Raw genomic sequence first — 27,020 nt, 5'->3', positions numbered from 1 at the left:
AATTCCAGAGCCTCAGGTCTTCCTGAAAGCTGCCTTATCTTTGGTTTTTTAAAGGTTACATTTGGGAAGCGTTTGTAGAATTTCCACATTGTTCAGAGCCTCTGGGAAAATACAGACCCAGATTTTTTACATTTCCCAGAGATTTTATTCTTGGATTACTTGAGATTTTAGAAACTGGAATACCCATAGATGATCTGTAATAATGCTGGTGTTTTAATGGGAGAGTAAAAATGAAATTGTTTAGAGTGATTTTATTTAAAGATAAAGGAGATATGAATATAGATTGCATAACAGGAATAATATACATATTATGCAGATTATAAATGATCTATCTTATATTATCATCTAAATATTTAATTGAAGCATATGAGACCTAACATGCAAAAATCCTAAAATTTAAGCACAAAGATAACTGCTTATTCTCCTTTCTATAAGAATATATTTTACACTGATTAAATTTTATGAGGTTTTGTTAAGATTCCTGCCAAGCACCATGGTTTATGTTAATCTTTCACAAGATAAGCAAATAAAGTATGGAAAACAAGTAGAAAATGTATTTGATATTGACTTGTGAATTTACACACATCTCTGCTTAGTTCAGCAGAATATATGAGGTGGCTTATAAAAGCACATTTAAAAAACAATTAAAACATAATAATGGAAAATATAGGTAGCCTAGGAGATCTAAACGTGGGGTATAAGCAGAATATATAGAGATAGACTGTAGGGTCAAATCCAGCTATTCAATTTTGTCTGTAAAATTGAGTTAAAAACAAAACATTTTAAAGTTCATAACGAAAAAAAAAAAAAAAACCATATGGCTTCTTAGAGGAAGTGATATTTTTCCTTGTATTCAGTCTGGAAATAGATTTCTTGCATGACTTTTCATGTAGGGATTACTGAATGGATACTTCCCTCAATGGCCTATCTATGATATGTTTATAGCAGGTTTTAAAAGGTGCTTATGGTAATAAAACTTAGTCTAATAATAGCAACCAGTGTGAATAAGCCCTTATTATATATCAAATACTATGCTTTCTGGGCATGATTCCATTTATTTCTTCATCTATCCTTTGAAGTAGGTACTGGTGTTATTGTCATTTTAAAGATGATGATTTTGATTAAGATTAATCTGTCCAGGATCCATGTCATTAGTGGTAGATCCAGGTACCTTGATTTCAGATCCTGTGCTCTTAACCACTTTAGTGCAGAGTACCATGTAGGGATAGTATTTGCGTCCCAAAGACCCCAAGGAGATTTTTTTTATTCATCAAGAAGGATTCAAGTATCTGGCCTTTTAAATGGTAATATTGTCCCTATTTCTTAGAAAACTGTAGCATATACAGAACTTTATATATATATATATATATATTTTTTTTTTTTTTTTCCGTGTCCGGCAACGGATTGCAACCCTCAGTGTTGCCCCCGTACCGGACCGGGGACCGGCAACGGGATTGCAACCCTCGGTGTTGCTCCCGCACCTCGCTCAGCCAGTGAGCGGGAACCGGTCTGCATGTGGGATCCGAACCCTCGGGCGGGAGCGCTGCCGCGCTTCCCAAGCGGCGCACTATCCAGTGCGCCACCGGGCCAGCCCAGAACTTTATATATTTTAAAGTTCCATTAAACATATATTTATAGTAACTTGGGCAAGCTTATTTCATCCTGAAGCAACATTTCTAGGTTCTTCTGTTACTATTTGTTAAAAGCATTCAGCTATTGAGATAAGATATTTACTTGATTACAAGCTAGTGGAGAAAATATCTCTCTTCAATAGTTTGAACGGTTGTCTTATGCAAAAGGTTAAGCTTACTATTTCTACCTGCAAAAGACAGAACTAGGACTAGTTATAGATGATCTGATGGCAGATTTAGGTTCAAAATGAAGAATAATTTGCTAATGCCCCAAACTGACCAAGAATACAATGTATTCTCTGATAAGATACCATTCCTTGAAATTTCGGAGAAGGGCTGAGTATTACACTAGAGCTTTCCACATTGGATGGGACATGAAATTAGCTGAGCTGCACGATCCTTTCCAACTCTGCATTTTATCATCTTATTTCCAACTGAGTATCTATCTCTGAGACTCACTGTTTTCTCATCAGTAAAATTAAGCAAATGTTTTCTTCTTTCTTAAACTGTTAATGGTTCTGAAGATCAAAAAATATATATTCAAGTCCTTTGAAAATTGCTAATACTATAATTGCAAAAAGTCATTAATTTATTCTTTCAACAAAAGGAAGCATTTTCATTTTTTTCTTGTTTAACGACCACATACCAGCCTAGTGGCTATTATATGGCATACATAATATTTTATGTAAGTTATTATCCAATTTATTTATTTTTAATGCTCTTAGATTTTTCTGTCTTGTTAATCACCACTCAATTATTTTATTCTCTACCTGAGATAAATAAAACTATCAGTTTTAAATTTGGATAATGCTAACTAGGTAAAATATTATAGAATTTTAAGTTAAATGAAAATTCTATTTACTTGAGTCTTTTCCATTTTCCTTCAACAGGAATAATCAAGATTGGAGAGATTGCTTCTCATCGTTCATGCCCTTCTATAGAAAAATAGCAAAAAATAAAGAGTATTGCTTCTGTAAGATAGATAGTTATCTCTGAGTAGGACATATTGTATTTAAATTGGTCCTTTAGAACCCTTGTTTTTTTCCCTTTGACTCTTTCTTTTGCTTAATTCATGCTTGTCACTTTCTTTGAGAATTAACTTAAATCCAATTCCTTACAAAAGCTTTTCTATGATTTCCTCTACGCGATTCTAAACACCCTTCAGTGTACATAGGAGATTTTGGCTCTATTGTTTAGCCTTTGTGCAGAGTCAGATTTACAGAATGTTAGAGTCAAAAAGGCCTCTGCACTCAGCCAGCTCAGTGCCCTCATTTCCTGATGAAGAGGATGAAGAGAATGAGCCAGGTCCTGGTTACACAGCTGGTCAGCCTCTGAGCCAGAATTATGACCCAGGGCACTTCATAACCTTCTGTTTTGTAGTTGCTTGGTTGCTTCGTGTGTGTGCGCGTGTGCGCGTGTGTGTGTGCATGTGTGTGTGTGTTTGGTTTCCCAGCTAGGAGATTTGTTGTCAGGGACCTAGCCTTTTTCCACCATCCAAGGATTCTTCCTCACTTTCGTGTCCAGAGTAGGCACACTGGAATGCTTGGGAGCCGGCCTGCTGGAAACAGATGCCAGTGGCGTACAGCTATCCTTTGGTTTAATACTATTTTTAAAGCGTCTCCAATTTTTATTTTCATATCTACAGCATATTTCTTTTATCTCATCTATTAGCAAAACTGATTAGCATTCTGTATTATTCAGGTTTTGTATTTTGATAGTTGTCCTGACATGGAGACAGAACTAAATACCTCTATATTAATTAGATGATTAAATACAATTCTATTTCCTGATTACTTGACATACTTAGTTGCAAGGTGATAAGTAGCAAGATCTGTATCTCAATATTTGATATGCCCTTCTATATTTTTTAAAAAAGAGTTATGTAGTACAGGAGAAGAGCTTACTTAGAACAGTGCCCCTGAAACCTGGCCATATATCATGATATGCCATCACCTCCTTCCACCACCACCATCTGAATTGGGACCTCTGAGGTTGGGGCCTGTGCATCTGTATGTTTAAAGAGCTCTACAGGTGGTTCTGAACGAGAGCCAAAGTAGAGAACTATTATTGGCTTAGAAGATCGGCATCATTCAGATGATGAAGGCCCCCTTTAAGAGAAAATTGCTCTATTGGGGAGGAGCACCTGTTGGATACGTAGGAGAGTCCTTCAAAGAATTGGTGGAAAAATGGAATTAAAAGATAGTATGAATCTTTCCATGGGTTTTTGAAGTCCCCTCTTATATAGAAATCTTGTAGGAAGGTACACACTGGTTTCATACATCACTGAAATCACCTGATTGCTTGTGGGCTATGTCCTTCTGGCCTACATAGTAGTTGAATCACAGCTACAAACCTTCATATATCCACAATGGAATTGATTAAACCAGGAGTGAGCTTTCTGCTTCTCAATTCTCGATTCAGAAGTGACACAGCAAACCTACTTTGAAACAGAAATCTGTTGTTAGAAACTGCCATTTGTTATCTTAATGACCCAACCAATTGAAAGTGGTAGGAAGGTTGGTTCTGTGTTTGGGCATCATGTTGCCCATATTACAATCGTCTATCAGTTAAATCCTGTTCTCTCTTCAGTGCACTTCTTCAGTGTTACGTGTAACTGCCCACCATTGATGAGGCTGCTGTGTGGGTATTCCATTACACTGAGTAAAGAATAAGGAGATATTAATAAAATATGTGCGCACATTAGAAAGTTGTAGAACAGTCAAGTGGTCACAGAAGTTTAGTTTATACAAGCGGAGAACTGGCAAAAGTCAGTTTAAATTATTTACTTGGAACCTTTTCTGAGCCTTGTTTTGGTCTGGGTGCTACGATTTATAGCAAGAGCCTGAGGCCAACTTTTGAGTCAAGACATTTAGTTTTCAAAGAAGGCAAAGTTGGATAGACTAATGATTGTGATTTAGTAGTAATTGTACATTATTTATTATTTCTTGAATATAATGAGTTAGAGAATGATAGTTTATCTTTGCCTTTTTTGACCTGAGCAGGATCTTCTAATTCTAGAATAGGAATTTATCTATCCTTATCTATCTAATTCTAGATAAGGAAACTTTAAAAAAAAAAAAAAGTGTCATAAATCATCCCTTCATAAACATTTAGAGCAGAAGAACTGTATTTTCCCTTGTAGTGGATTTCATAATTGTAAACCCATGTGTATATGGACCACATGGCATTTTGATTTATTCACGGGAGGGTTAAGAGGGTCTGTGTTTAGCACTCGAATACTATTGGATATGATTCAAATAGGAGTCAAGTGTGTCTAGAGGCTTTATTCATACCTATTTTCTTTTAGTCAGCAATGCTCCATAATGCCTTAGTTTCATGAATTAATTTTAATGGAATTAAACTTGAACAGCTCAAAATTATATAATTAATTTCATTCAGCTTCAATTAAAGTTACTAATTGAATGAAGCCTACTAGCATGACACCTGGCGGCAGTCAGCTACATAACAGTAGCAGCAAGTATGAAGGACTTAGCTGACGAGCTATTTCATGTGCACTGGTGAGTTTATATAAAAATCTCTTTTATTGATAATCTCAGGCCTTGAGTTGACTATAGCAGTGGAAGGATTTCTGGAGTTGTTTAAAAAAGTAAAGATGTTAATTGAAACTAACACATCTCATGAAGATTACATTTTCTCTATGATAATGCTGAGTAAATGTTACATAAATCTAGAACATACTGGTTTAGCATGTTTTTTTAATTTATATTTTACTGCTATTTGAATATGATTTTGCTTTCTAAAAATAGTCAGAATTTTTAGGAAGCAATACTTAGAAGATCCTTTTCTTCCAGAGATCTCATATTAGCCTCTGGACTTAGTCCTAAGTGGGTGTTCACTTACTTTTGTGTGTTGAAATATGTTTCATGACAGAACTTTTCAATCATTGTGAAATCCCCATGGCTCATGAGAAATTTTTGCATGTGCAGAAAATTTTTCCTTCCACTGGAAATGTTAACATGGTTGACTAACAACTTCTGTTTGAATCTCTTTCCTTTCTTGGCTTCCATGGCTTGACATCATCCAGTTTCTCTTCTCTAACTTCTTCCTAACTGTACAGACTCTTCTTGGTACTCTCCTTTTAATACGTTCACTCTTTCAATGAGCTCATTAATTTAAATGGGTTTAGCAATCAAGTTTAGGAAGATGACTGTTTCTAGCTATAACTTTTTTTCTGGCTTGCAAATTCAAATGTCCAATACTGAACCCATCCACTAGACTGTAAATTCCATGAAAGCCTGGGCTGCATCTCATAATTCAGTGTATTTCCATAGCCTAGCACAATGCCTAAACATTTACTATGTACAAATATATATTTTTTAAAAGAATAAATTATTCTCCTGTTCTCCAGGTTTTCCCAGTCACATCCAGACTGAGAACTCAGTCATCTCCAACCCCATTTTCCTTGATTCCAGGAATAACCAACTTCTAGTTTGTTTCTCACATTTACCCCCTTTCCATCATCTTATCCAGTTAATTAAACTCTCATCAAATTCTATATGGACTTTGCTAAATCTCCCTTTTAGTTTCCCTTCCTCTATATTCCCTATTAGATGTATCCATACTCCACTGATTCTCAAGGACAAAAGTGCAGTGGAATCATCTGAATACAGCTCCTCCTCCCCCAACTGAAATATTGAAATAGAGTCTTTGGTGGTGTGGCCCAGATCTCTGTTTTTTTTTTTTTTTTTTTTTTTTTAACTCCCCGAGTGAATTAAGGTGCAGCCAGGATTGGGAACCACTGGTGTGCGCAGTTTAATAATCTTCCTAATGCATGGTTCTGATTAGGCAGTTCATATATTTTCAGTGGCAACTTTGACTTACTTATCTTGCTTTTGAGTTAGGTAGACTTCTCACCTTGGCATTCAAATATCTATACTGTGTCTTTGAGCTTTACAGTCTTATTTTCTAATGTCCCACATAAAGTACTTGACAGTTCAGAGAGTTGGAACCTTTGCCCAAGTGTCTGCTTTTGGAATTTGCCCAGGCTGTTCTTCCACCTTTCTCCCATATGTACTTTTTGAAATCCTGCAAACCTTTTAAAGACAATCCAAGATGCACCTTTTTCTGTAGTGCCTTTCTTGATCTCTGGATCCTGATAAGATTTTTGTTTCTTCCGTTGAACCTCCTTAGTGCACTGGACCTCTCATAGCATGCATTTCACCTTGTGTTATAATTTGATTTTTAACTTAGGTTCCCAACAAGACTTTACATTTCCTTACTATTGACTTTCTCCCTGAGAACTCATCAACCCATACATCAATCTTCATCCTAGACTAGCTCCTTCTCTAAGGAGGCATCACACAATCCTTGACCTTTTCCTAGGTTTCTACAGAGAGTACTCTGACCTTACTTTCTATACCTTCTTTCTATCAGTTACTTGTCATTCACCTGAAGTCTGACTTGCTTCTCCAGTACTCATGGGAGTCTCTTCTCTTTTGTGCTTTCCTGGCCACTCCTCCACCTCCCCGCACCCCCTCCATCTCCCTCCTACTGCACTTGTATGGATTCACTGAGTTTCATCCTAGATGATGTAACCTTTCCACATTTCTCTGTCACAGCAGATCACTTGCTGTGTAAAATTATTTTTTTTACTATAATTTTAACAGATTATTTTTACTGTGAACATTTCTTTTTCTTTAATGCTGCAGATAGTAGGTGCTCAAAAATATCGGTTATTGAGCCAATAACTAACATGTGCCCCAGTCAACAGAGGTGTACCTCTCCCATTTCCTTAAATGATGGCAGACTTAGAATCATTTAGAAAAGTCTATAAACTAAAACAAAAAAAGAAAAAAGAAAGATAAAACATGGAACATTCAATGATAATAAATGTATATATTCTTTCTTATTTAGAAGAATGTGATAAAGACAATACTGAGAAAGCTATAACTCAAGCTACCAACAGCCACTTCACACGTGAAGAGATGCAAGACCAGTCCATTTGGGGAAATCCTGCAGATGGTGAACTCATCAGAAGTAAGTATTTTAAAAGAAAATTTGTAATTTGAGTATTCGAGTGATTTGGGTATCGTATGCTCTCAGTTAATTGTCCCATATAATTCTGCTGCAAATTTACAAATAAGTAGAATTTATCAGAAAGTGTTTTCATTAGTATTTGAAATTATAGAGCTAAAACTAGGATGCAAATAATGTCTGGTTAGCTTTCGTCCATTCTTTAGGAAGCGAGAATTGTCCTGTAAATTTTGGACTCTGTTCTCAGAGAGATTTAGTTAAAACTTAGTATCTTCTTGGGCAGCAATTAAGTGGAAGTCAGGCTACTCTAAGTATATGTGGACTGTGATAGTAAAGAAGAGAAAAATGGAGCTAAAGGGCAACAAGTAGGATCTTGATAATGCTATTGTGGTCCCTGTTCTTCTAGCCAAATGATTCCAAACTCTTTTTCACAATTAACATTTTGTCACTATTTGTTTGTTTGTTTGTTTTATACTCTCCTTCTTTCTAAAATTGCTCTGTAGAATATTTACAAAAGCTTTGGTGTATTTTTGTTTTACTCTAGCAATGCCCTGAAACACTATTTTATCTTTTGGATGCTGTTCTGAATTCTGATTCCATGTCAGGTTCTGCTCTCGACCTTCCAGAGCTTATGTTCTTGTCACGATGAATTTGCTACATAGTGAGTTATCTATGTAGCCAACATGTAGGTGAAAAGGCCACACTTGGAAGAACATAAAAATAAATCTTTTGAAATTCTCATTCATGGCAACTAAATTACCATTTCTCGTTCTCTGTTTTCCTAGAGCAGACAGAGAAAAATTCATTTCTAGGAATCAAGTGTGGTTGTTGGTGTTTTTAATTTATTTCTTTAGGACAACTTTATAATAAAAGACCCTTTCTTTGTGTTACATGTACTTTAGAACTTGGAACATTCCTTACCTCTCTAGAATGCCCGGTATCTGACCATAACTGAAAACCAAACAGATAGAGCAGGAAGAAAACAAGAGGATAAAGACCAACTTAGTAGAAAATAAACAATAATGATAAAAACACTATTGAAGGAAATTTCCTGTTTTAAACAAATGCTCCAACAATGAATGTTTTAGTTTAATTTTAGAACCATTTTGGTTTTTGTACACTTTGGTCTTGGAGAAGGGAGTAGGAAGGAAGGAAATGAGACTCAGAAATTAGTGAGGAGCAGGATTTATATAGCCTTCTCCTAGAATTGAATAAACATTATTTCAAGTAAACAGTTATCCCAAAATATATATTTGTTGTCTTTTATCTAATGTTGACTCTGCTGTTGTGAGGCTTACGGTTTTGTGAGGTGTGGGCATATTTTATCTGTGATTTCCTAGCACCCAGAGAGTTAGTGAGTGCTAGAAAAGGTCTTAGAGGCAAGTTTACCTTCACTTGTTGGGAAGCATGATTGTTTACATAGATATATTTTTTCATAATAACAGAATTTTACATGTGTGTGTGTTTCATTTAATTGATTTATTTCACTTAAATATTTTTCCTTTCCCAAGGCTTGCACTAGGAACGTGGATAAGATCTCTTAGAACGAAAAACAACAAACCCTGTTGCATAAGGATATGGAAAGTCATGTTAATATGTTAAATTTGTGCTATTTGGTGAAGCTCATTTTAGTCAAAGAATTCATACTGCTATAAAAAAAATGGATTTAAAAGGAATTACTCTCTCTATTGTCTATACTGGCTCAGTGACTAGTGATTGAAAATATTACAAATTGCATGACTTTATTGAGATAATGATGCAACCTGTGCCATGGGACATGGGAGCATTTGGGAACAACTTTCTAGTTTCCTACTACTATGCACTGAAGGAATGCACAGAGAGAGAGAGAGAGATTTACAGCCCCCTCTGAGAGTGCTGCTAGGAAAACTGACAGACGAATGGATATACAAAAGCTAATGGCGAAAGACAGTAATGCCACTCCTGCCAAAAGCATAAGCTGGCAAGTATTTCTGAATATTTGTGGGTGACATCTGATCCTGAACTCTGATTAGAAATTTCAAAAATTCTATTTTTGTTATTTTTCTGGTCACACTTTTCTGGACAAAAGCTACTTATTTGGATCTACAGAAAAAAAGTTGATATCTGGATTTGAAGAAGTAGAGCATTTTATATCATCTTTATAACTGTCTCCATTCTGGACAGCATTTCAAAGTTTAGATTCTGCTATTCCAACTCCCTGATACTAAACTCTGTATAGCTGCCTGATATTTCTCTTTGGTCTCCATAAAGTTGTTGGCAGCTCTGCATAATTTAATGTCTGTCTCTCTTAACCTTGAAGTTAGGGAGATGTGTGTTTTCCTCTTTTTCCTCTTGCTTCAGCATCAAGCCCATTTTGGGGGGCACCGTAAATCTTTTGTAATAACAATAGGCCTCGGAATAGGGAGACTCTGGCTCAGAGCTCCATGGGGGAGGAGGAGAGCATCTGTGGTGAGTCAGGACTGGGCTGGCTCCTGATCCAGGAGTGCTGTGTGGCTCCCTGAGCACCGTGGAAGAGGCAGACAGCTGGCTCTCATGGAATTGATGTTACTCTTCCCACCGTACTGCGAGGTTGGCTGGATGGAGGGATTATCAGAAAAATGAGGCTGGCTGGGGTGTGGGAACATTCTCGAATGCACAACCCACTCTTTTTTCCAAGCTTCCATGGGATGGCTCAGCTGCATAGCAAGAAGTGGAGGAGGGTGACTCTGTTAAACAGGACTTCTTTTTCTTTATCTGTTCTTGGGAGTGGTTAGTGAGGGCTGGCAGCTCACATCTGCATTGTCCTGGATGCCTGCTGCCTTCTGGGTCGGACATTTAAAGTGTAATTTATAGGGGACCGTTAGCTGTCAGTGTGATGAGGCTGTTTTTACTTTGCTGAGAATAACTGAGCTCTGGAAAGTGCAGGGAGTGGCCGCTTTGGAAATTGTATTCTAATTAAAGGGTGTATTCTCGGGCCTCATAAACGAGATCCAAGCTGAGAATAATTTCCAAATTATTCTGTGAACTCTCACCCTGACTCCAGTAGACCACCCACTGGTGGCTCACGCTTCACACCCCGTGCAGAAGTTTGCGCTTTTGTCTGCTTGCCTGGTCCTTCTAGAAAACATTGCAGGTGGCAGACCTAGGGTACTGTGGTCTTTCAGGACTTGGGTTTCCCTTGAGTTGCTAACTTAGTAGAGAGAATTCTTTTTGGAAGTAATAAATAAAAGAGAAGAAATCCGTATGGAATCAAACATTTAGAATAAATAGGCTGTGCACAATCTGGTCAGGGAATGGGCACTGTGATTCTCTTTCTTATGAAATTTAAATTTAAAAAGATGATTCCAGCCACTTACGTTTGTAAAAAAAAAAAATCTAAATCAAATTCGTAAAGAAATAAAAACAATGGAGGTTTTGTAAGGAAATTTTATAATTGGAAAGTGCCTTTATTTTATGATTTTTTAAAATCCTCTTTACAATCTAAAAGGCTTTTATATTCTGATAAAATATTTGAGTGTATAATTTAATTTCTGGAATGGGGCTTAAATTTTGGAGTATATAAGAGTGTCTTTATGAGAGCACCAGCGAAGACTGGTTTTTCCCCTTGAATTAGCGTATATGGTATAGTATATAATTTGGAGCTCTGCCTTGTTTTAATAATCACTATGTCTCTGACTTAGTAAAATAAATGTTGCAGCTAAGTGACATCCTCAATTAATATTAATTTTTCTATTTAACCCATGATATGCATAAACTGATAATGGGCAATAGACAACATTTCATGTTTTAATTAGACTAGAAAAGGAAAAGAAGTAACATTTTGATCTCAGTCTTCAAGGGGATTTCTAAGGTAGAAAGGAACGTGTGTGTGTATGTGTGTTCATTCCTGTACTTACATTCAGTCATGTGTAATATTTTCTTTTAATTTAGGTCACATTTTACTCTCCCAATTATTTCCTATAGTGAGCTTACATTTTTCTTTGTTCCTCTTTATAAAATGCCTCAGGTCTCTATCTCAGATTTTTCTAGGTCTTTCTGAAAATTCTTATTACTTAACTTTATTCTTGGACATTGCTTTTACATCAACGTCTTCTAATTCTAAATGCCATTAGTTAACTCCAGAAATTTTTCTTAGCTTCTCTTCTGAAATAAATTTCCCATTAAGTTAAACTATTTTGCTCAGCTAATTCTCTCCTTTGTGATTTTGTAGAATTCCCATGATCTGAAGCAAAGTTAGAATGCTCTACTTAAATGTAATCCCCCATTCTATTTAACCCATTTATTCATTTTGAAGAGTTTTTAGCTCCCACAATAGTAAGCACTTAATTGGCAGTAGAATGCAAGCCCTTCTCTGATGCATGCTTGCCCACCCTTGTGGAGCTGCAGCATCACGCCATTTCTCTCATTCTACTACTTGAAGCCTTCCTTTTGGCATCATCTGAATTTCCTCTCAACATTAACAGGCTCTGTCATTAGGAACTCTATTATTTCTTTTCCTAGCCTTTGTCAACTTACCTCTGATCACCCCTTAATGAAGGCCACCATTTCATCACTTTAGGGAATGCCTCCTTTATGTAAAACACTGAAAGAACAGGAGATATTCAGGTGTGCTATTTATATAATTAGAACATTGCTTACTTTGATGGTAAGGAAAGACTGTCGAGAGGTCTGGATTTAAATTTCTTTCAGGGCTGTCCTATTTAACGCATGTTTCAGTAAGTATTATTTGATTTTCTTTCGAATTTACTTTGTTTAAAAAGAGGCCATAAACAAGCCCCCAGATAAGCACCACCCAGTTAAGACTAGGGGGCATAGCTTTCACGCTGTGTTACATCTAGGATTTTTTTTTCCTTAATATTTCATGCTCATTTCATGTTTGGGAGCATGTACTGGGAGCAAGTCCTTCTGACCTTTGCCTTGCTCAGTGTCTTTTCCTCTCCTGTTTGGCTCCCAGAAGAATTCTCTGTTTTTCCATATGCTAACCAAATGGTTATGTGACTGTAGTCAGATGCTTTGATTATCGTTCTAGAGAGGAATCTTTAGCCATCAGTTATTCCAAAATCAAACTAATTGGTTTCGGGATAGGGTGGATAATCGTGAGTCATTTTTGATGGGTTACTGTATTTATCTTACTGGTAAATGGCAACCATTAGGTGGTGTTCTAGAATGGAGATCAAGTTCCCTGACACACTTCTTCCTCGGGGTGCATGTTCCATGCTTATCTGGGTTTTGCCCAGAATCTGGGGAGAACCATTGTGCCATGTTTTTCTTTTCTTTTCTTTTCTTTTTTTTTTTTTTTTGAGCATCTTAAATTCAGGGTCCAGGAAGCCAATGGAAACAAACTGCCAGGTTCAGATCCTGATTGCCTCATTCCTAGTGGTGTTGGGCAAGTCACCTAACCTCTGTGAGCTCTAATTCCTTATTTTTAAAATGGAGGTGCTAACACTATAATACCCCATTATGTTATTTTGAGAATTGTACAAGAAAATGCAACTTACAAGCCTAATTAGCACAGAGCTAAATGAGTAAACGCTCAATGAATTTATCCATTTTCATTATTATTATCCTTTAGCCCAAGTATCAGTTTTAAGGCCTTGCTTTTCTTATTCGTCATGGCTCCATTGGGTTACATGCCTAGACAGGCAGGATGCACAGACCACGTCTTTCTGAGACCCTTGATATTCACTATGTCCACGACAATAGTGAACACATTGGATGCTACATGGATTATGCTTAATAAATGTGTGATGACTTAATTGTATTGAATTAGCGAGAGGAAGGAAGAGATGCTTTACCCATCTTGCTTCTATCATTTCAGACTTTAAGGTCACATGATGAATATTCTAAATCACTCCTTTTTTTCCTGTATTCCTTCTAACCCATTTTTTACTCCTAAGCCACACATTGTTTATTTGTATCAAGTTCCACATACTATAGATGACTCATGATATTAAAGCAATCAAGTCTTAAATTTGATTACTGTTCACTGATAAGGCTACTATGAAGAGTTTACAATGAAGTTTTTGTGGCAGTGCTCTGGATTACATTATTTTCTGTGGTCATGGGTAAGAATGACACTTTATTTTGGCCTTTTTTGTCCCCATTTCCTTTTTTTTTTTTTGTTTGCCTGCCTATAAGAAAAAAATTTGAGCCTACTTTAGTTTTCTCCCTCCCTTTTTCATCCCTCCCTTGCTCACTTTCTACTTTCCTTCCCTGCTTTCTTCTCTCTCTCCCGTCCTTTCTTCTCTTCCCCCTCTTCTCTTCTCTCCCCCTTTTCCCTTCTTTCCCATATCTATCTCTGACTTTCTAATAGATATGTGTAATCCTACTGCATACATAGCTGTTATTCATCTGTATAGATGCACGTATAATGAAGTTCATTATTGTTTCGAGGTTGTTATTGGTAATGAATTTCTTCTCATATTTACCTCTGCTTGTCTGGATTTGTAAACTTGAATTTTCTTATGGATTTTAATTGGTTGTGAAGTGACAAGTTGTATACAAACTAACTTGCAGAATGTAAAAGAGAAAGAGACTGCTTTGGAACTTATAGAAGTAGATGTTTCTATATATACCTCTTTGTCTTTCCCCCATACAGAAGGTTTTTTTTTTTTTGTCTTTTTTTTTGTCTTTTTCCGTGTCCGGCAACGGATCGCAACCCTCAGTGTTGCCCCCGTACTGGACTGGGACCGGCAACCGGATCGCAACCCTCGGTGTTGCTCCCGCGCCTCGCTCAGCCAGTGAGTGGGAACCGGTCTGTACATGGGATCTGAACCCTCGGGCGGGAGCGCCGCCGCGCTTCCCAAGCGGTGCACTATCCAGTGCGCCACCGGGCCGGCCCCCAGAAGGTTTTTTTTCTAGATCCTTTCCATAATGCCTAGGTAAGCCATCAGATTTGTTTTTGTGAAGATTGTATAAGAATATTTTTTAAAGTGCTTTGTATATGGTTTAGCACAATGTATTGTTGCTATTATTGTTGTTCTTATCACTACTATTAATATTATTGTTCTATTGCCTTACCGTTCACTCTTGTCATATACCATGACATTTGATTTTTAATCCATATCATACTTCTTTTTGGCCAAAGGGTTTCAGTTTTTTCCAGATCTTACTAAACTCTCTTGATCTTTATAGGGAAAAATGAGATGGATTTGATGTGCAAGTGGTGGACAAGGGCTCAGTGAGGGAACCAGAATTATTCCTTTCCTATTTGGGAGTTCTTTGGACCTCGGGGAGGAGCAGAGGTGAACTAGCTTAGAGATTGTCCTGAAAATGCTAACCACTGAAGAAATAAATAACATTTAATGATCAAGACCACAAATGCTATGGTTTAGATAATTTTAGTCTTCAAACCTCAAATTTCCTGGATCTGAACACTGTGTGAAATTACACATAAATTATATTTTGTAGCATGTTGTTATATTGGACTTTCAGGATTAGGAGTCAAAATATAATTGAAAACTGAGTAAAATCAACACATTAAAATTGAGCACTTACAGTTTATCTACACTGTGCTATGTTGGAGATTCAGTGATGAACAACACAGATATGGTCTCTGCATTCAAAGTTTACAATCTTGTGGGAGAGACAGGCAGTTTATCTTGAAGGAGTAGTGCATTACGCCAGTGGGAAGTGCAGGCTGCAGTATGTTCATGGGGGAGAAGCCCAAATGCTTACATGGTGACAGGGTCAGAGTGAGCTTCCTGAAGGAAGTGTCTGTGATGATACTGAAAGGAGTTAGCCAAGTGAAGCAGGGCATAGAAGAGGTGAGGTTGGAGTGTTCCAAGCCCAAAGCACAACCACCTACCAGTCTAGAGGTAAGAGAGGGCATGGCCAGTTTGAGGACAGTTGGAGAAATTTTGTGTCAGCTGTGATGTAATATGTTAGAAGAAGGGTGGAGAGAGATGAGAGATGAGAACCCTTTTCTCTGTTAAAGGGTTAAGGGAAGATGGAAGGGATTGAAGGCATTAGTGACCTCATCATGTTTGTATTTTAATTTGGCTATATTTTAGGATGATTCTTCTTGCAGTAGTTAGAAAAGAAATAAGAATGGGAAGGACTGAAGACATTGAGAAATCAATTGGAAGACTGCTGTATTAATCCAGTGAGAAAGGAAGGTGTCTTGGACTTGGGTAAAGGCAGGTAGAATTGTAAGGAGTTAGATTCAGCGTTTTATGGGGTGCAATCAGTAAGACATATGGGGTTAAGGGAATGACATGTTCTGGGAATGAGGCCAGGGTTTTAGTTTGGAAAAATGATAGTTGTGGTAAAAGGACAATGGGGCAAAGGATTTAAGGACATTGTTCAAAGAGGGTTTGAAACGATGGGCTAGGTTATAAGATGGGTAGGGAAGAAGTAAAGACTCAAGGGCCTTACAAATGAGAAAAAAACAGAGGGCTTCGTAGTCCATAAAGTTTCTATTGCTTAAGAAACCAAACGAAACAAAACAAAACAGGTATAGATGTAGTAAGTGAATAGGAAATGTGGAAAGAGAAGATGGAGCATAAGAATGGGAAATAAGAATTTAAGGTCTCAGATGAGGTCAAGGCCCAAAGTATGGTCACGAGGACGGGTGACTGAAATAGTTCCTCCCAAACCCGTGTGCTAGATTTGGAAGGACTTTTGTAGGCTTCATCAAAATTGCCATATTTAGTAGGTGGTGAAGCAAAGATCCAGATATTTGTTCCAATCAACATATCTGATAAGAGGCAAAGCTGGGTTTTTATGTTTGTTGAGTCTCAGTCTCTCGAATTCTTCATTGAACCTTCATGGTTTAGGACAATTAGCCAGTTGGTTATCTCTGGTTCTTTGCTGCCTTGCCCTAAGTTCTGTCACTTGTTGTGGTTGAATGGAATAGTAGTTTGATATTCTCTAAGCTAAGGCTGAAATTAAAAAAAAAAAAAATACAGATTGTTTGGAGCTGCGGTCTTCATTACTGTAACTCTCTAAAAGGTCTTCTCCATCTAATCTAATAGATAGCCAGCACTGGGATTAAAAAAAAAAGATACATGTCAGTATGTGTGTGTGTTTACATATATACATATATACCTATATGTATACGAAGGACAAATAATTTCAAATTATATGTGTGGTTTTCTTTTTTTAATGAAAGATATAAATTCGTCTCTTGACAGTTGTTATATCTAGGGAGTTATATGAAACCGAGTGGGGACATATGGTGAAGAGGACTTCCACTGAATATTTTGTATACTCTCTTCTGTATTGTTGACTTTTTTCCATGAAGTGAATTATTTTATGATGTGAAAAGCAATAATATTTTAAAAAGAAAATTCTTCCATAATAGCAAAAATATCAGGGTGAGGGCCCACCTTCCCAAGGCCTCATTAGAGCCCAGTCCCCTGTAGGAGATGGGAGATGCGTCTGGTTACAGGCAAGCCAGGAGATTCAGCTTACTTCAGCTTCTGCAGGAGACAGGACCAGCTACATAATTTGGGAGATGGAGGGCAGTGCAAAATGAGAATGTAGGATCTCTTGTTCAAAAACTATCAGGAATTTCAAGACAGCGACAGCCGAGCATTAAACCAAGCATGGGGCCCTTCTGGTGCGGGGCTCTCTGAGACTATCCAGGTCTCATGCGCACAAGGCTGGGCCTGGCTGGAGGCATTGAAGGTGTGGGGCTTCAGTTCTGGTAAGCATAAAATAATACTCTCTACCCATTTTCATAATTTTTTTTCTCAGTAAGTCCCTGAATTTCATGAATGGCTTGAGCAGATCAGTTGGTGTGTCAGTCACACACATGAGTAGCTCATACAGCTCTATGGAACAACTGCCACTGGCACACTGTAAGGTAGAGGTTTTCAGCTTACATCCAGCCATATCTACAGAGGGGGTGAGACCTGCCTCCAGCTTTAGCCATGGCTTCGTACAGAGGGTGAGGGGTGTCTCAGAATGAAGGCGGTTGGTAGAAATCCCTCTCTGCCCCCTTCAGGAACTCTGTTTCTTCTTCTCAGCACAGCTGAGAGTCAGTACTGTAACCTGGCCCATGTTTCTTTCAACTAGTCCTTCAGGAGCTGGCGATAAATCCATGTTCCACAGTTCTCCATCAAAAGCTGGATTCTTCCCAGGTCCCTGGGTTCCGCAGCAAGATACACAAAAGTCAGGGGAAATCTCTTTTAAAACGCTCAGATGCTGGTATTGGACGGTGAAAATTACATTAAATAAACCACAGAAGAGAATGGGGTGGAGAGATTTATTCTGCTTTGGAACGTTATTTAATTAAATATATTTTCCAAGGTTGCTGAGAACTTGGATTGGAAATTAAAAGGAAAAAAAAATTCCCACCACATCAAATTATCACGAATAATTGATTCATGTCAGTGTGACCATAAGAAGACCATACATCTCATCTTTGGATGCTGCCCATCATTCCTTGTCTTTATGAAAAGATATTAATGTATCATTTATGTGGAGGCCTGTCTTTGCAGGTTATCTTCACAATATTCCTTCAGCATTACAAAGGTGCTGTCATCACCACAAAGGTGAGTGATAATGTAGGCAGCGGTGGCTGCAACAACACACACAATGAATGCTGTGGTTATGAGTAATTATCATTTTCCTCCTGTTCCTTGTGGGTTCCTTTCCTCCTATTCTTATTACTGCACGTCTGTCATATCCAGTATATTCTTAAAAGTCTTATCAAATAGTTCTGTGTACTACTAAAAATGTAAAATTAAGCCTATATTCTTACAAATTTAGGTTTTCAATATTTTAGCCAGTTCAAGGTAGTTGATTTTTGGTCTGGCTTTATATATTTTAAAGAAACATAACAAAAGCCATTCAGTATTTTTTTACTTAAATGTACATAACTTGCCTTTTAAATTTTTAATAAAATGATTTCTTTTAAATTTATTAAATTTCAACGATTATAGGCCAATGCAATAAAAAATATATTTCATAAAAATCTTCTTTTTTATGGAGGATTAGAGTAATTCTGATTTTTGCAATAGAGTCCAAATTTGTTTGGACTAATTCAAGGCAGGGGAAACAGTTTCAGGCTACAAGATCTTCTGATTATTTTGACATTAAATTTGAGTCTAGTTGCCAATCTGGTACCTGAACAGTTGATGTGAAGAAATGTTGATAGTGCATTAATTCTCAGGTGACACTGAAAAACAACGGCAGAACCTTAAATCAGTTAAGTAAGTCATTGCGTGAAACCATTTGAGTGTGACATGGCTACGACTCTATCCATGTCTTCTGGTCTGCTTTCTAGCTTAACCTATGTGATCCCTAACTAGTATGATATTTGACCTTCTAAATGAAGACTTTCCACAGTTTCACTGATGTAGAGCTTCTTTTAATTTCTTTGAATTAATGTTGATTCTTCTTTAGCTCTAGTGACCTTATCTATTTAACTTTAGTTGCCTTACACATACGGACACACTTTGGACCTTATTATCACTGAGATCTGCTCCATTGTAAGATTTTGAAGTCAGAAATTCAGTTTCTCATTTCTCCCTGCTGTTTACCTTAATAATAATTATGCCTAATCTCTTAACTGTGTTTTTTTCTTCCATAGTATCTCATCTCCTTCTTAATATCACCTGACTTTTTTCATGGACAACTGGAACTTGCAAATAGTCATCACCCCCCTAAATTCCATGACTTTATGTCATATCTACCATGCTTACACTGAAACTATGGTAACAGACCACACCATCAGTCTTCTTACTTCAGGTTTCAAGGGCTGTGGATCATAGAAGAAAAATGTTTTGTAGTGGAAGGATTAGTTCTAGTATAGACATGTGTTCTCTAATCTCAGTTGGATAGATCTCTGCTTCTCAATTTTTAGTCGATTTCCATTTTGGGTTCATTCTTGCCTTTTGATTTTATGACACCTACTGTTCTATAAAGACTCGGATTATATTGTAGTTCATCATTGGGTCATTTTAGGTTATATTTAAATACCAGTTGCTGGTATTCAAACCCAGTTCTGGTCAATGTGGCTGATTCCTCAGCCCATCTTGGCTACTAAAATGGTCTTTTGGTACTGATAGGTCACTTTTCTCAATTAGTCATGTGGCCTCTTCTCAGTCCTTATTCTATCCATAGCATTCAACAGACCATTTCCTCCCTTTTCTGCTGCTCTTCCTGCACTTTCTGTGTCTAGTTAAACTGGCTTCCTTTCAGTCTCTCAGATGCCTTTGGGTTTAGCATACCAGGTCTTCCTTCAGGCTTAATTGTCACTTCTGAAGAGAGGCCTTCCCAGACTTATCCATCTAAAATAATCTAAATTGCTTTTTCCTATCTCTTACAGCACCTTTCCTTTTTAGCCTTTGCTACAATTTGTAGTTTATTTGTGCAATTGCATGGCTAACGTCTGCTGGCTCCAAGTTGCATCCCCAGCAATTAGCATAATTAGACCACCACAAACTTTCAGTAAATGATAATTCCAGGACCACAATTAACTTTTAGTAAACGATTTTGGATGATTGATTCTAGGAATAAAATAAATTTTGCCCCCCCCCCCCACTTCCTGTCGTGAACTTTTGCCATAGCCAAAAGTTACTTGCTCTTCTCGCTGCATGTCTAGTGTTTTCCTTCTCCCATACTTCACTCATGTGACCTGTCTCCTGACATCTTCAGCTCAGCAAGCAAGGCCTTGTGTGATTTCCCCCTCCTCTGGACTTGCAATGTGTATCTTCATTTCTTCTAAAAGACACATTAATTTCAGAATTGTAGCACACGTTTTCATGACCCTCTTCTCCATCACTAGACTGAAGGCTCCTTAAGGGCAGTATTGAGGTCTCATTCAGCTTTGTAGCCCTCACAGTGGTTAGCTCAGGGCTATGCACAGAGTTTACTTCCAATACCTTTATGCTTATTTTTGAATAAATGAAAGTCTTTACCTTTTGACTACATTTAGCTTCTCTGTAGGAGACTGACAGCTTTGAATTAGTTAAGCTGTAGGAATTTGTCTTAAAATGTGAATTGACTATCTTTGCTTCTTTTAAGGAGCTAATTTTCTCAGTCTACAGTTCATGCATATTAAAGGATTTTTTTTATTAGGAATATTAACAATGTTATTACTACAGCTTTTTATACTTGATGAAGTTTTTCATATTGATGATCTAACTTGGCCTATCAGCAATTCTATCAGACTGGTGGGATAAGTATTATTATCTATAGATAAGACTGAGCTCAGGAAAGTCAAGCAGCTTGCCTAGGGCTACACAGCTAATATCCTGGTTTCCAGCACACAGCTCTTAACCCTAGAATGAGTCTCAAATGGGGGTGGAGTGGAGGCAAGAGTAGGGATTTTGGGATGTTTATGGTCCTCTAGAGGTTGCATTAAAATCACAGAGGAAGGGGCATTTTTTCCATATTGTAATCTTATTCTAAGCCCCAAGTTCTAGTCTACTTTCTTAGTTGAAAATTACTGCTGTGTTTTGCCACTGTTACTAATGAGACTCTATCCTACCTTTGTGTTGGGTTAGAAAACAGATGGAGAAATTACAATACACTCTTCCAGAATTTTTTCTTTGTTGTTGTGATAAATTCAAGATAATTCCTGGGCTTACTATATAGTTGACATTTTAGAAAACGGCTTCTTTAGTTTTCAGAGCTATTTACTCATTGCCTTCGGGAGAACTTGGTCTCATTCCAAGGGATGGATAAAGAGTCCTCGCATCTGCTATTCTTTTGGTAATATGAAGATACACGTTTTCTTCTGCAGCGAGAAGAAATCTTGATCACTAAAGCTGAAGATACAGGGTGGGGCAGGAATATGATTCTGTAATCACTTCCCTTTGTGTAAAGTAGTGAGTCTCGTTCTTCACATTAGTTTAGAAGAATATTGATGTCCAGCCCCACTCCAGACCAATTAACTCAGAATCATTTGGGTATAGGGTCTAGGTATTTATCTGTAAGGTCCCCAGTTAATTCTGATGGGCAGCACAGATGGAGAACCAATAAGGTTTTTGATCAATTATATTGCCCTAGAGCAGTTAAGTTTGTAAAATGAGCGGAATATTAGTCATTTATTTGAATATTTTTGTTGTTGTTGGAAAGTGGATTCTTACAGTTATGACTGATAACCCCTGATAACCTGTAGGAACTGTTAGGTATGGCTGCCTGTTTGGGAGGGCCCCTGTACTGGCTTCTTCTTTTAGCTTAGACTTTTTGGGAAGCTGTTTTGTCAACATCAAGAGATGTTAACATTGTTCAGAATGTGTTTTTTATTTTTAGTTTCACTGTGGAGCACTTTAATCTAAGTTTTATAATATTGGAAAAGAACTATTATAATTTGTACATGTAGTTTGGTTAAATGGTACAATGAAAGGACTTCAAAATCCTTTCAATGTAGTCATAAGGAATTATTTGATTATTTTAGGATTCTTGATGGATTAAACCAAAATTTAGGTTTGCGTTATATATGAGTAAAATTTTTAAGGATGAAACTCTTTTTACTATATTTCTGAAGACAAATACCTAGTTCTTTCATCTTCCTTTAGTTGATTGGAGCCCTGAATTGGAGTAAGCTGTCCCTTTCAGTTACAAATTTCTGCATAAGCAGCCTTCCAATCAAGTGTTTGTAGATATATTGGAAAGAATATCTCCCTAACTATTATAGCTAGAGTTTCTTAGAGTAAAGCAAAGTGTCTTATAATAGAGATACAGTTTACTTAAGAGTCATATTAATAAGTAAAAAAAAGATCAGCTTTTTTAATAATATATGAATTCATATGATACCAGTGGTATCTAGGCATAAGGGACAGTACATAATTAGGTTCAATTCCCTTTGAGAGGGAGATGTGGATGTTAAAATAAATTGCTGATGAAGCATATACTTTGGAGAACAGTGTATTTCAAAACTTTGTGCAGTATCAGCTATTTCTTTCAATGGTATGGAAATATAGCTTAAGACTGAGAAGATTTATTAGGGGCAGTTTTAAACCATTCTTACTGTATAAAAGTTCATATTTTGTTCATTTAGGAATAGTTACTAAAACAAGGAAAATAGCAAGTGTTTATAGGCCTCCTGGGAAAACATTACTCCTATGCAAATTCTGGTACCATTGTTTGTAGCAAATAAACCAATAATAATCACTTTCTTGTATAAAGATGATCTGCATCACAATATTTAAGCATTTAATAGGGCTTAGTCATTTAGTTATTAAGAACTTCTCTTTTATAAAACACTGAATATTGGGCCTAGTCCAGAAATTTAGTACTCACAGAGTAAAAAGATTTAGAGTTTAGTGAGAGGGTGGAACAGAACTTGGAATAAGTTGATTTTATGAAGTAAAAGTGAAGGAACTGCATCTGTGGAGGAAACTACTTTGCTATCAGGAATAAATATTCCAAACTAAACTGTTCTTGCATAGTGGAATAGCTAACCACTCTCACCCTGAGGCAGTTACTTCCTTCAAAGGTTTCAGTTTTGCTATGGAAACTCATTCGGCTACAATCTACACAGTTTATGTAGTATAAGACCATTTGCAAGCAAAGTTTACCATTTACTCCTGATTTTTTTGAGACACACAAACAAATATTGTCCATTCTCATGTTTTGCACAGCACTTCGAAGTCTGTACTTTGAAATTGGTGCAGGTTATCATCGTTATCTTAAATATGTTCAAAACTTTTCTTCCTGAGAAATGGAGCCCACTGCTCAGCCGAGAATGCATCACTCTTCAGGCATCATCTTTCTCAGGTTTGCTTATTTTGCTAAACATTGGGTTCATCATCAGTTCGCTGTCCTCATTAAGCCTAAAGAAAATGAGGGGTTTGTTTATAACACTCACTGGGAAGAAGTCTTTAATTTAGTTTCTTTCCTGATGACATCTACATTTTTAAAGTAAAAATATTTCAGCGGTACAGTTCACAGAGTACATACTTAACATGTAAAAAGCAAAAAATGTGTGGGAGTATTCATTTTCTGCATTTAATTTTTTTTTTCACTAAAAACAAACAAACAAAGCCCAACCACCACTTCTTGGGCCTAAAAAACAAAATTGGATAACTAAGCTCTCAGAGTCAGGATCTTTAGCTCTGGCATGGCTGAGTAGGTGCAATTACAGCTTGGTCAGTAATAATGACATTTTATTGTCCATTTTAGTGTATGAAACACTAAATTACAGTGAATTGAAAAATGGGTAGTTTATAGTCCTAGAATAGCATTTCTCGGGGCAAAGACAATGTTCAATTGTATGGGGATGGTTTTATTCTTCTCCCTCTTAATTGAAGGTACAGTATTGTTTTGTACTTCTTTGCATATTAATACAAATGCGAAAATATTTGTGGATGGTTTCTTTGGAGGAGAGGCTCATTATCATGTGCATCTCCACCCTCCACATATCCCTGTAATATTATTTTGGTATAAAACAGTAAAATTTAGTCCTTTGGAAAATGTCATAAAGAAGTTTTATTATTCAGAGAACTTAATTTTCCTAAGTTTTCCTAAGGGCTGCTTCAACTTAAAGAGCTTCCAGTCAGCCAGGTCTGCTGCAGTCCACTCTGTCGCGCTTTGGGAACTAACTGCTGAGAACATGCATGCCGTTAGTGATTATGCATGAAGACTTTGGAAGAACTGGAGGTGTCACTGATGACAGATACAAATGAAGCATGGTGCTTTGTTAAAATAAGAGAAGGTACACATGTGGTATAGCTTGACTCCCATATTCTAAATAGACAAAAGACAATAATAATAAAGCATCTGGAGAAAAAGTGAAAATGAAATAATGACCAAAAGCTTGACTTGTCAGCCAGCTCCAGTTTTGTTAGGAGTAAGGTTCCCAATTAGACTTGGTAAATGGTAGGCAGCACATAACACCAGGACATAGAGAAAGACTGTATGTCCTCAAGGTAGGGGAGGTGTGGAGACCTGTGATTTGGATTCGAATTCTGACTAAAAGTTATTGGCTATGGGACATTGGGCAGATCACTTGGTCTTTCAGCTGCACCTTCTGCATCTTTGAAATACACTTGGAAGTAATCCCTTCCCTCACTACCTCATGCAGTTGGTGAAACATGAAAATCTAAATGGAAATATGTTGTTCAGTCTCTAAGTCTCTAGATGGATATTAGTTGCACAGAACGATGAGAATAACCAACACTTGGGTTAATGGAAGAAATACAGCGAGAACCTCTTCATCAGTGCACTTTCAGGCTGATCCAGAGATAGTAAGCAGAGAACCCAGAGGGAAGAGTGCAGTGTGAGCCCCTGGATCCTCTCACTGCTTACCCAGGAGTTAGGGGGAAGAGTTAGTCAGCATACCACAGCCTCTTTTATCTGATCCTAAAGAAGCCCACAAAAGCATATCAATAGGGTTTCCCACACAAAGGTGAAGAAATGAGCCACCGCAATGAATAGAGTCGTCTTTATTTAAAAATTAATTTTCAATTTTAAATATAATGAAATATCTCAATTAGAAAGAAAAAAATATAAAAGAATATTACAAGCACCAAGGTACCAACCACTCATTTAACAAGTGTTCACAATTTGCTAAATTTTCTTGAGTTTTTTTGTTTGTTTTTTAAGACAGAGCATGTTTTGGTCAACATGGCTGGTTGAACATATATATTCCATTCTTTTTCAAAATCCCACTTAAATGATAGCAAATTAATAATATTTTATTTAAAAAGCATACATTTAAAGAGAGAGAACAGACAAGGAAACAATGGTAGATCAGATCTATCAAGAATTTTCTGGAAGATGGTAAGTAGATGGAGAAATCATAACTGATTTTGTAGCACTGAGAAGCCAGAACCAGTACCATGACACAACATGGTACTACCCCAAAAGACTCAAGATTCAGCAGTACCAGGACTCCTGGAACCTGGGATGTAATTTGGACTTGAGGAGAAGATACCCAAGATTTCGGCCACCAGGTGTCCTCTGCAGTTATCCCTTCCCACTCTGCCCTCGGCAAAGCAGAGCACAGGACTCCAGGTGTCATAGTGAGTACCGGGCAGTGAAATCGACAACATAAATGATAAGACACATTCCTTTCCACTATGACATAATCACAGTCCTAACCTCCTGCCCTCTTTAGCATTGATGTTCATGAACCAGATATTATAAATCAGAGAAAGTGTTTATTTTCATGTTCTCTTTTGTTCACTAGTTTTCCAATTAAAAAAAAAATGGAAGAGATTTAATATTTACCTCCTGCTGGTTACCATCATCACTAGTAGCAGCCTTGAGCCCCTGATGCCTGGCTGAGAGCAGAGGGAATAAGACACTTGCTCAGTTAATAATTGTTGGCTGTAGGTAGACAAAAAAGTGCTCAATCACTAATGTCTCTCCTACAGGTTAATCTTACTCCCAGTGAATGTTTCTATTTGAGGTGTCCTACCCTCCACACTCTCTAGAAAAAGGAAAATTTTAATAATTATGCTAATAATATTATTTAGATAACTTAGATTTTAAATTGCAAAGCCCTAACAAAGTGAGTCCTTACATTGTTTCCAGATTGTTTTCTAGATGTGATGTCATATATGCATTATTTTTTTACATGTTAACAATAAATCATGGACCTATACCCTTATAGTAAATATAGGGAAGGTGCCTTAGAAGTCAGTGTGTTCAACCTCCGTGTTCCTCAGTTGACAAACTGAGGATGTAGGGTAAGGAATTTTGTCCAAGGATACCCAGGTAGTCAGCGGCAGAACTTTATTATCAACAAGAAATATGTAGTAACCACATGCAATTTGTAAACCACAATGTGGGATTTGAAAGGCTGTATTAATAGAAAATAATTACTAGAAATTAATAGGAATTTTTAAGGCCCCAGGTAGATAAACTTATTCAGTTCACTGTTGAATTGCCCATTTTGTTCTCCCCTAAGAGTTTGAGTTTATGATAAAAAATCGCTCTTGGTCAGCATCCAGGGTTCCAGGTTAGAATTATGATTCTCCAGTGGAGTGTACAAGGCAAAAGAATCGAGAATCCCTGGAGGAGGAGGCTGTTTTTTTGAGCCACACAAGTTATTACTAAAGGGTGTATGTTGCTCAAATAAACTCTGTGGACTTGGAAAAGGGTCGAGAGCTACTGCTAGAGAATTATGTGTTTTAATTGAGTATAGGAATCTGACTTAGGAAATTGGAATAAAAAGTGAAGATAAATACACCTCAGAGTAATAGTTTCATTTCTGAAATCTGAGCAGATTTGTAAGAACAACAGCATGATTTCCTCACAACCATCCCCTTTGTTACTAAAGAGCATCAAATCATTCATGCTCTTCCGTAGCCTAAGAACAATTTTCACTCAATTTCAATGTAAATAGGTTTGTACATTTTAGAGAAATGGATGTATGTTTCTTTCCCAGAAAGCAATTAAAGTATAAAATTTCTATAAATGATTCCTAATATTCCAAATTGAGGTTGTATTTTACATTTATATACAGTTGATGGTCCCTTTATATAACTTCCTAAGAACCCTTTTATTGGAAGT

General features: G+C 37.0%; 1 protein-coding gene across 1 annotated transcript in view; it reads left to right on the top strand.

The window, feature by feature from the left end:
- The window catches only part of LOC103589517, a 92,441-nt gene that overhangs the window by 13,546 nt on the left and 51,875 nt on the right, over positions 1 to 27,020 (top strand). The window contains 1 exon segment of the mRNA XM_008571524.1: positions 7,506 to 7,628. Coding sequence (XP_008569746.1) covers positions 7,506 to 7,628 — 123 coding nt within the window.

Source organism: Galeopterus variegatus, unplaced genomic scaffold (assembly GCF_000696425.1).
Source record: "Galeopterus variegatus unplaced genomic scaffold, G_variegatus-3.0.2 Scaffold41, whole genome shotgun sequence".
Lineage (NCBI taxonomy): Eukaryota > Metazoa > Chordata > Mammalia > Dermoptera > Cynocephalidae > Galeopterus > Galeopterus variegatus.
Note: the sequence above shows the minus strand (reverse complement) of the source record. Positions and strands in the feature narration are given on the sequence as shown.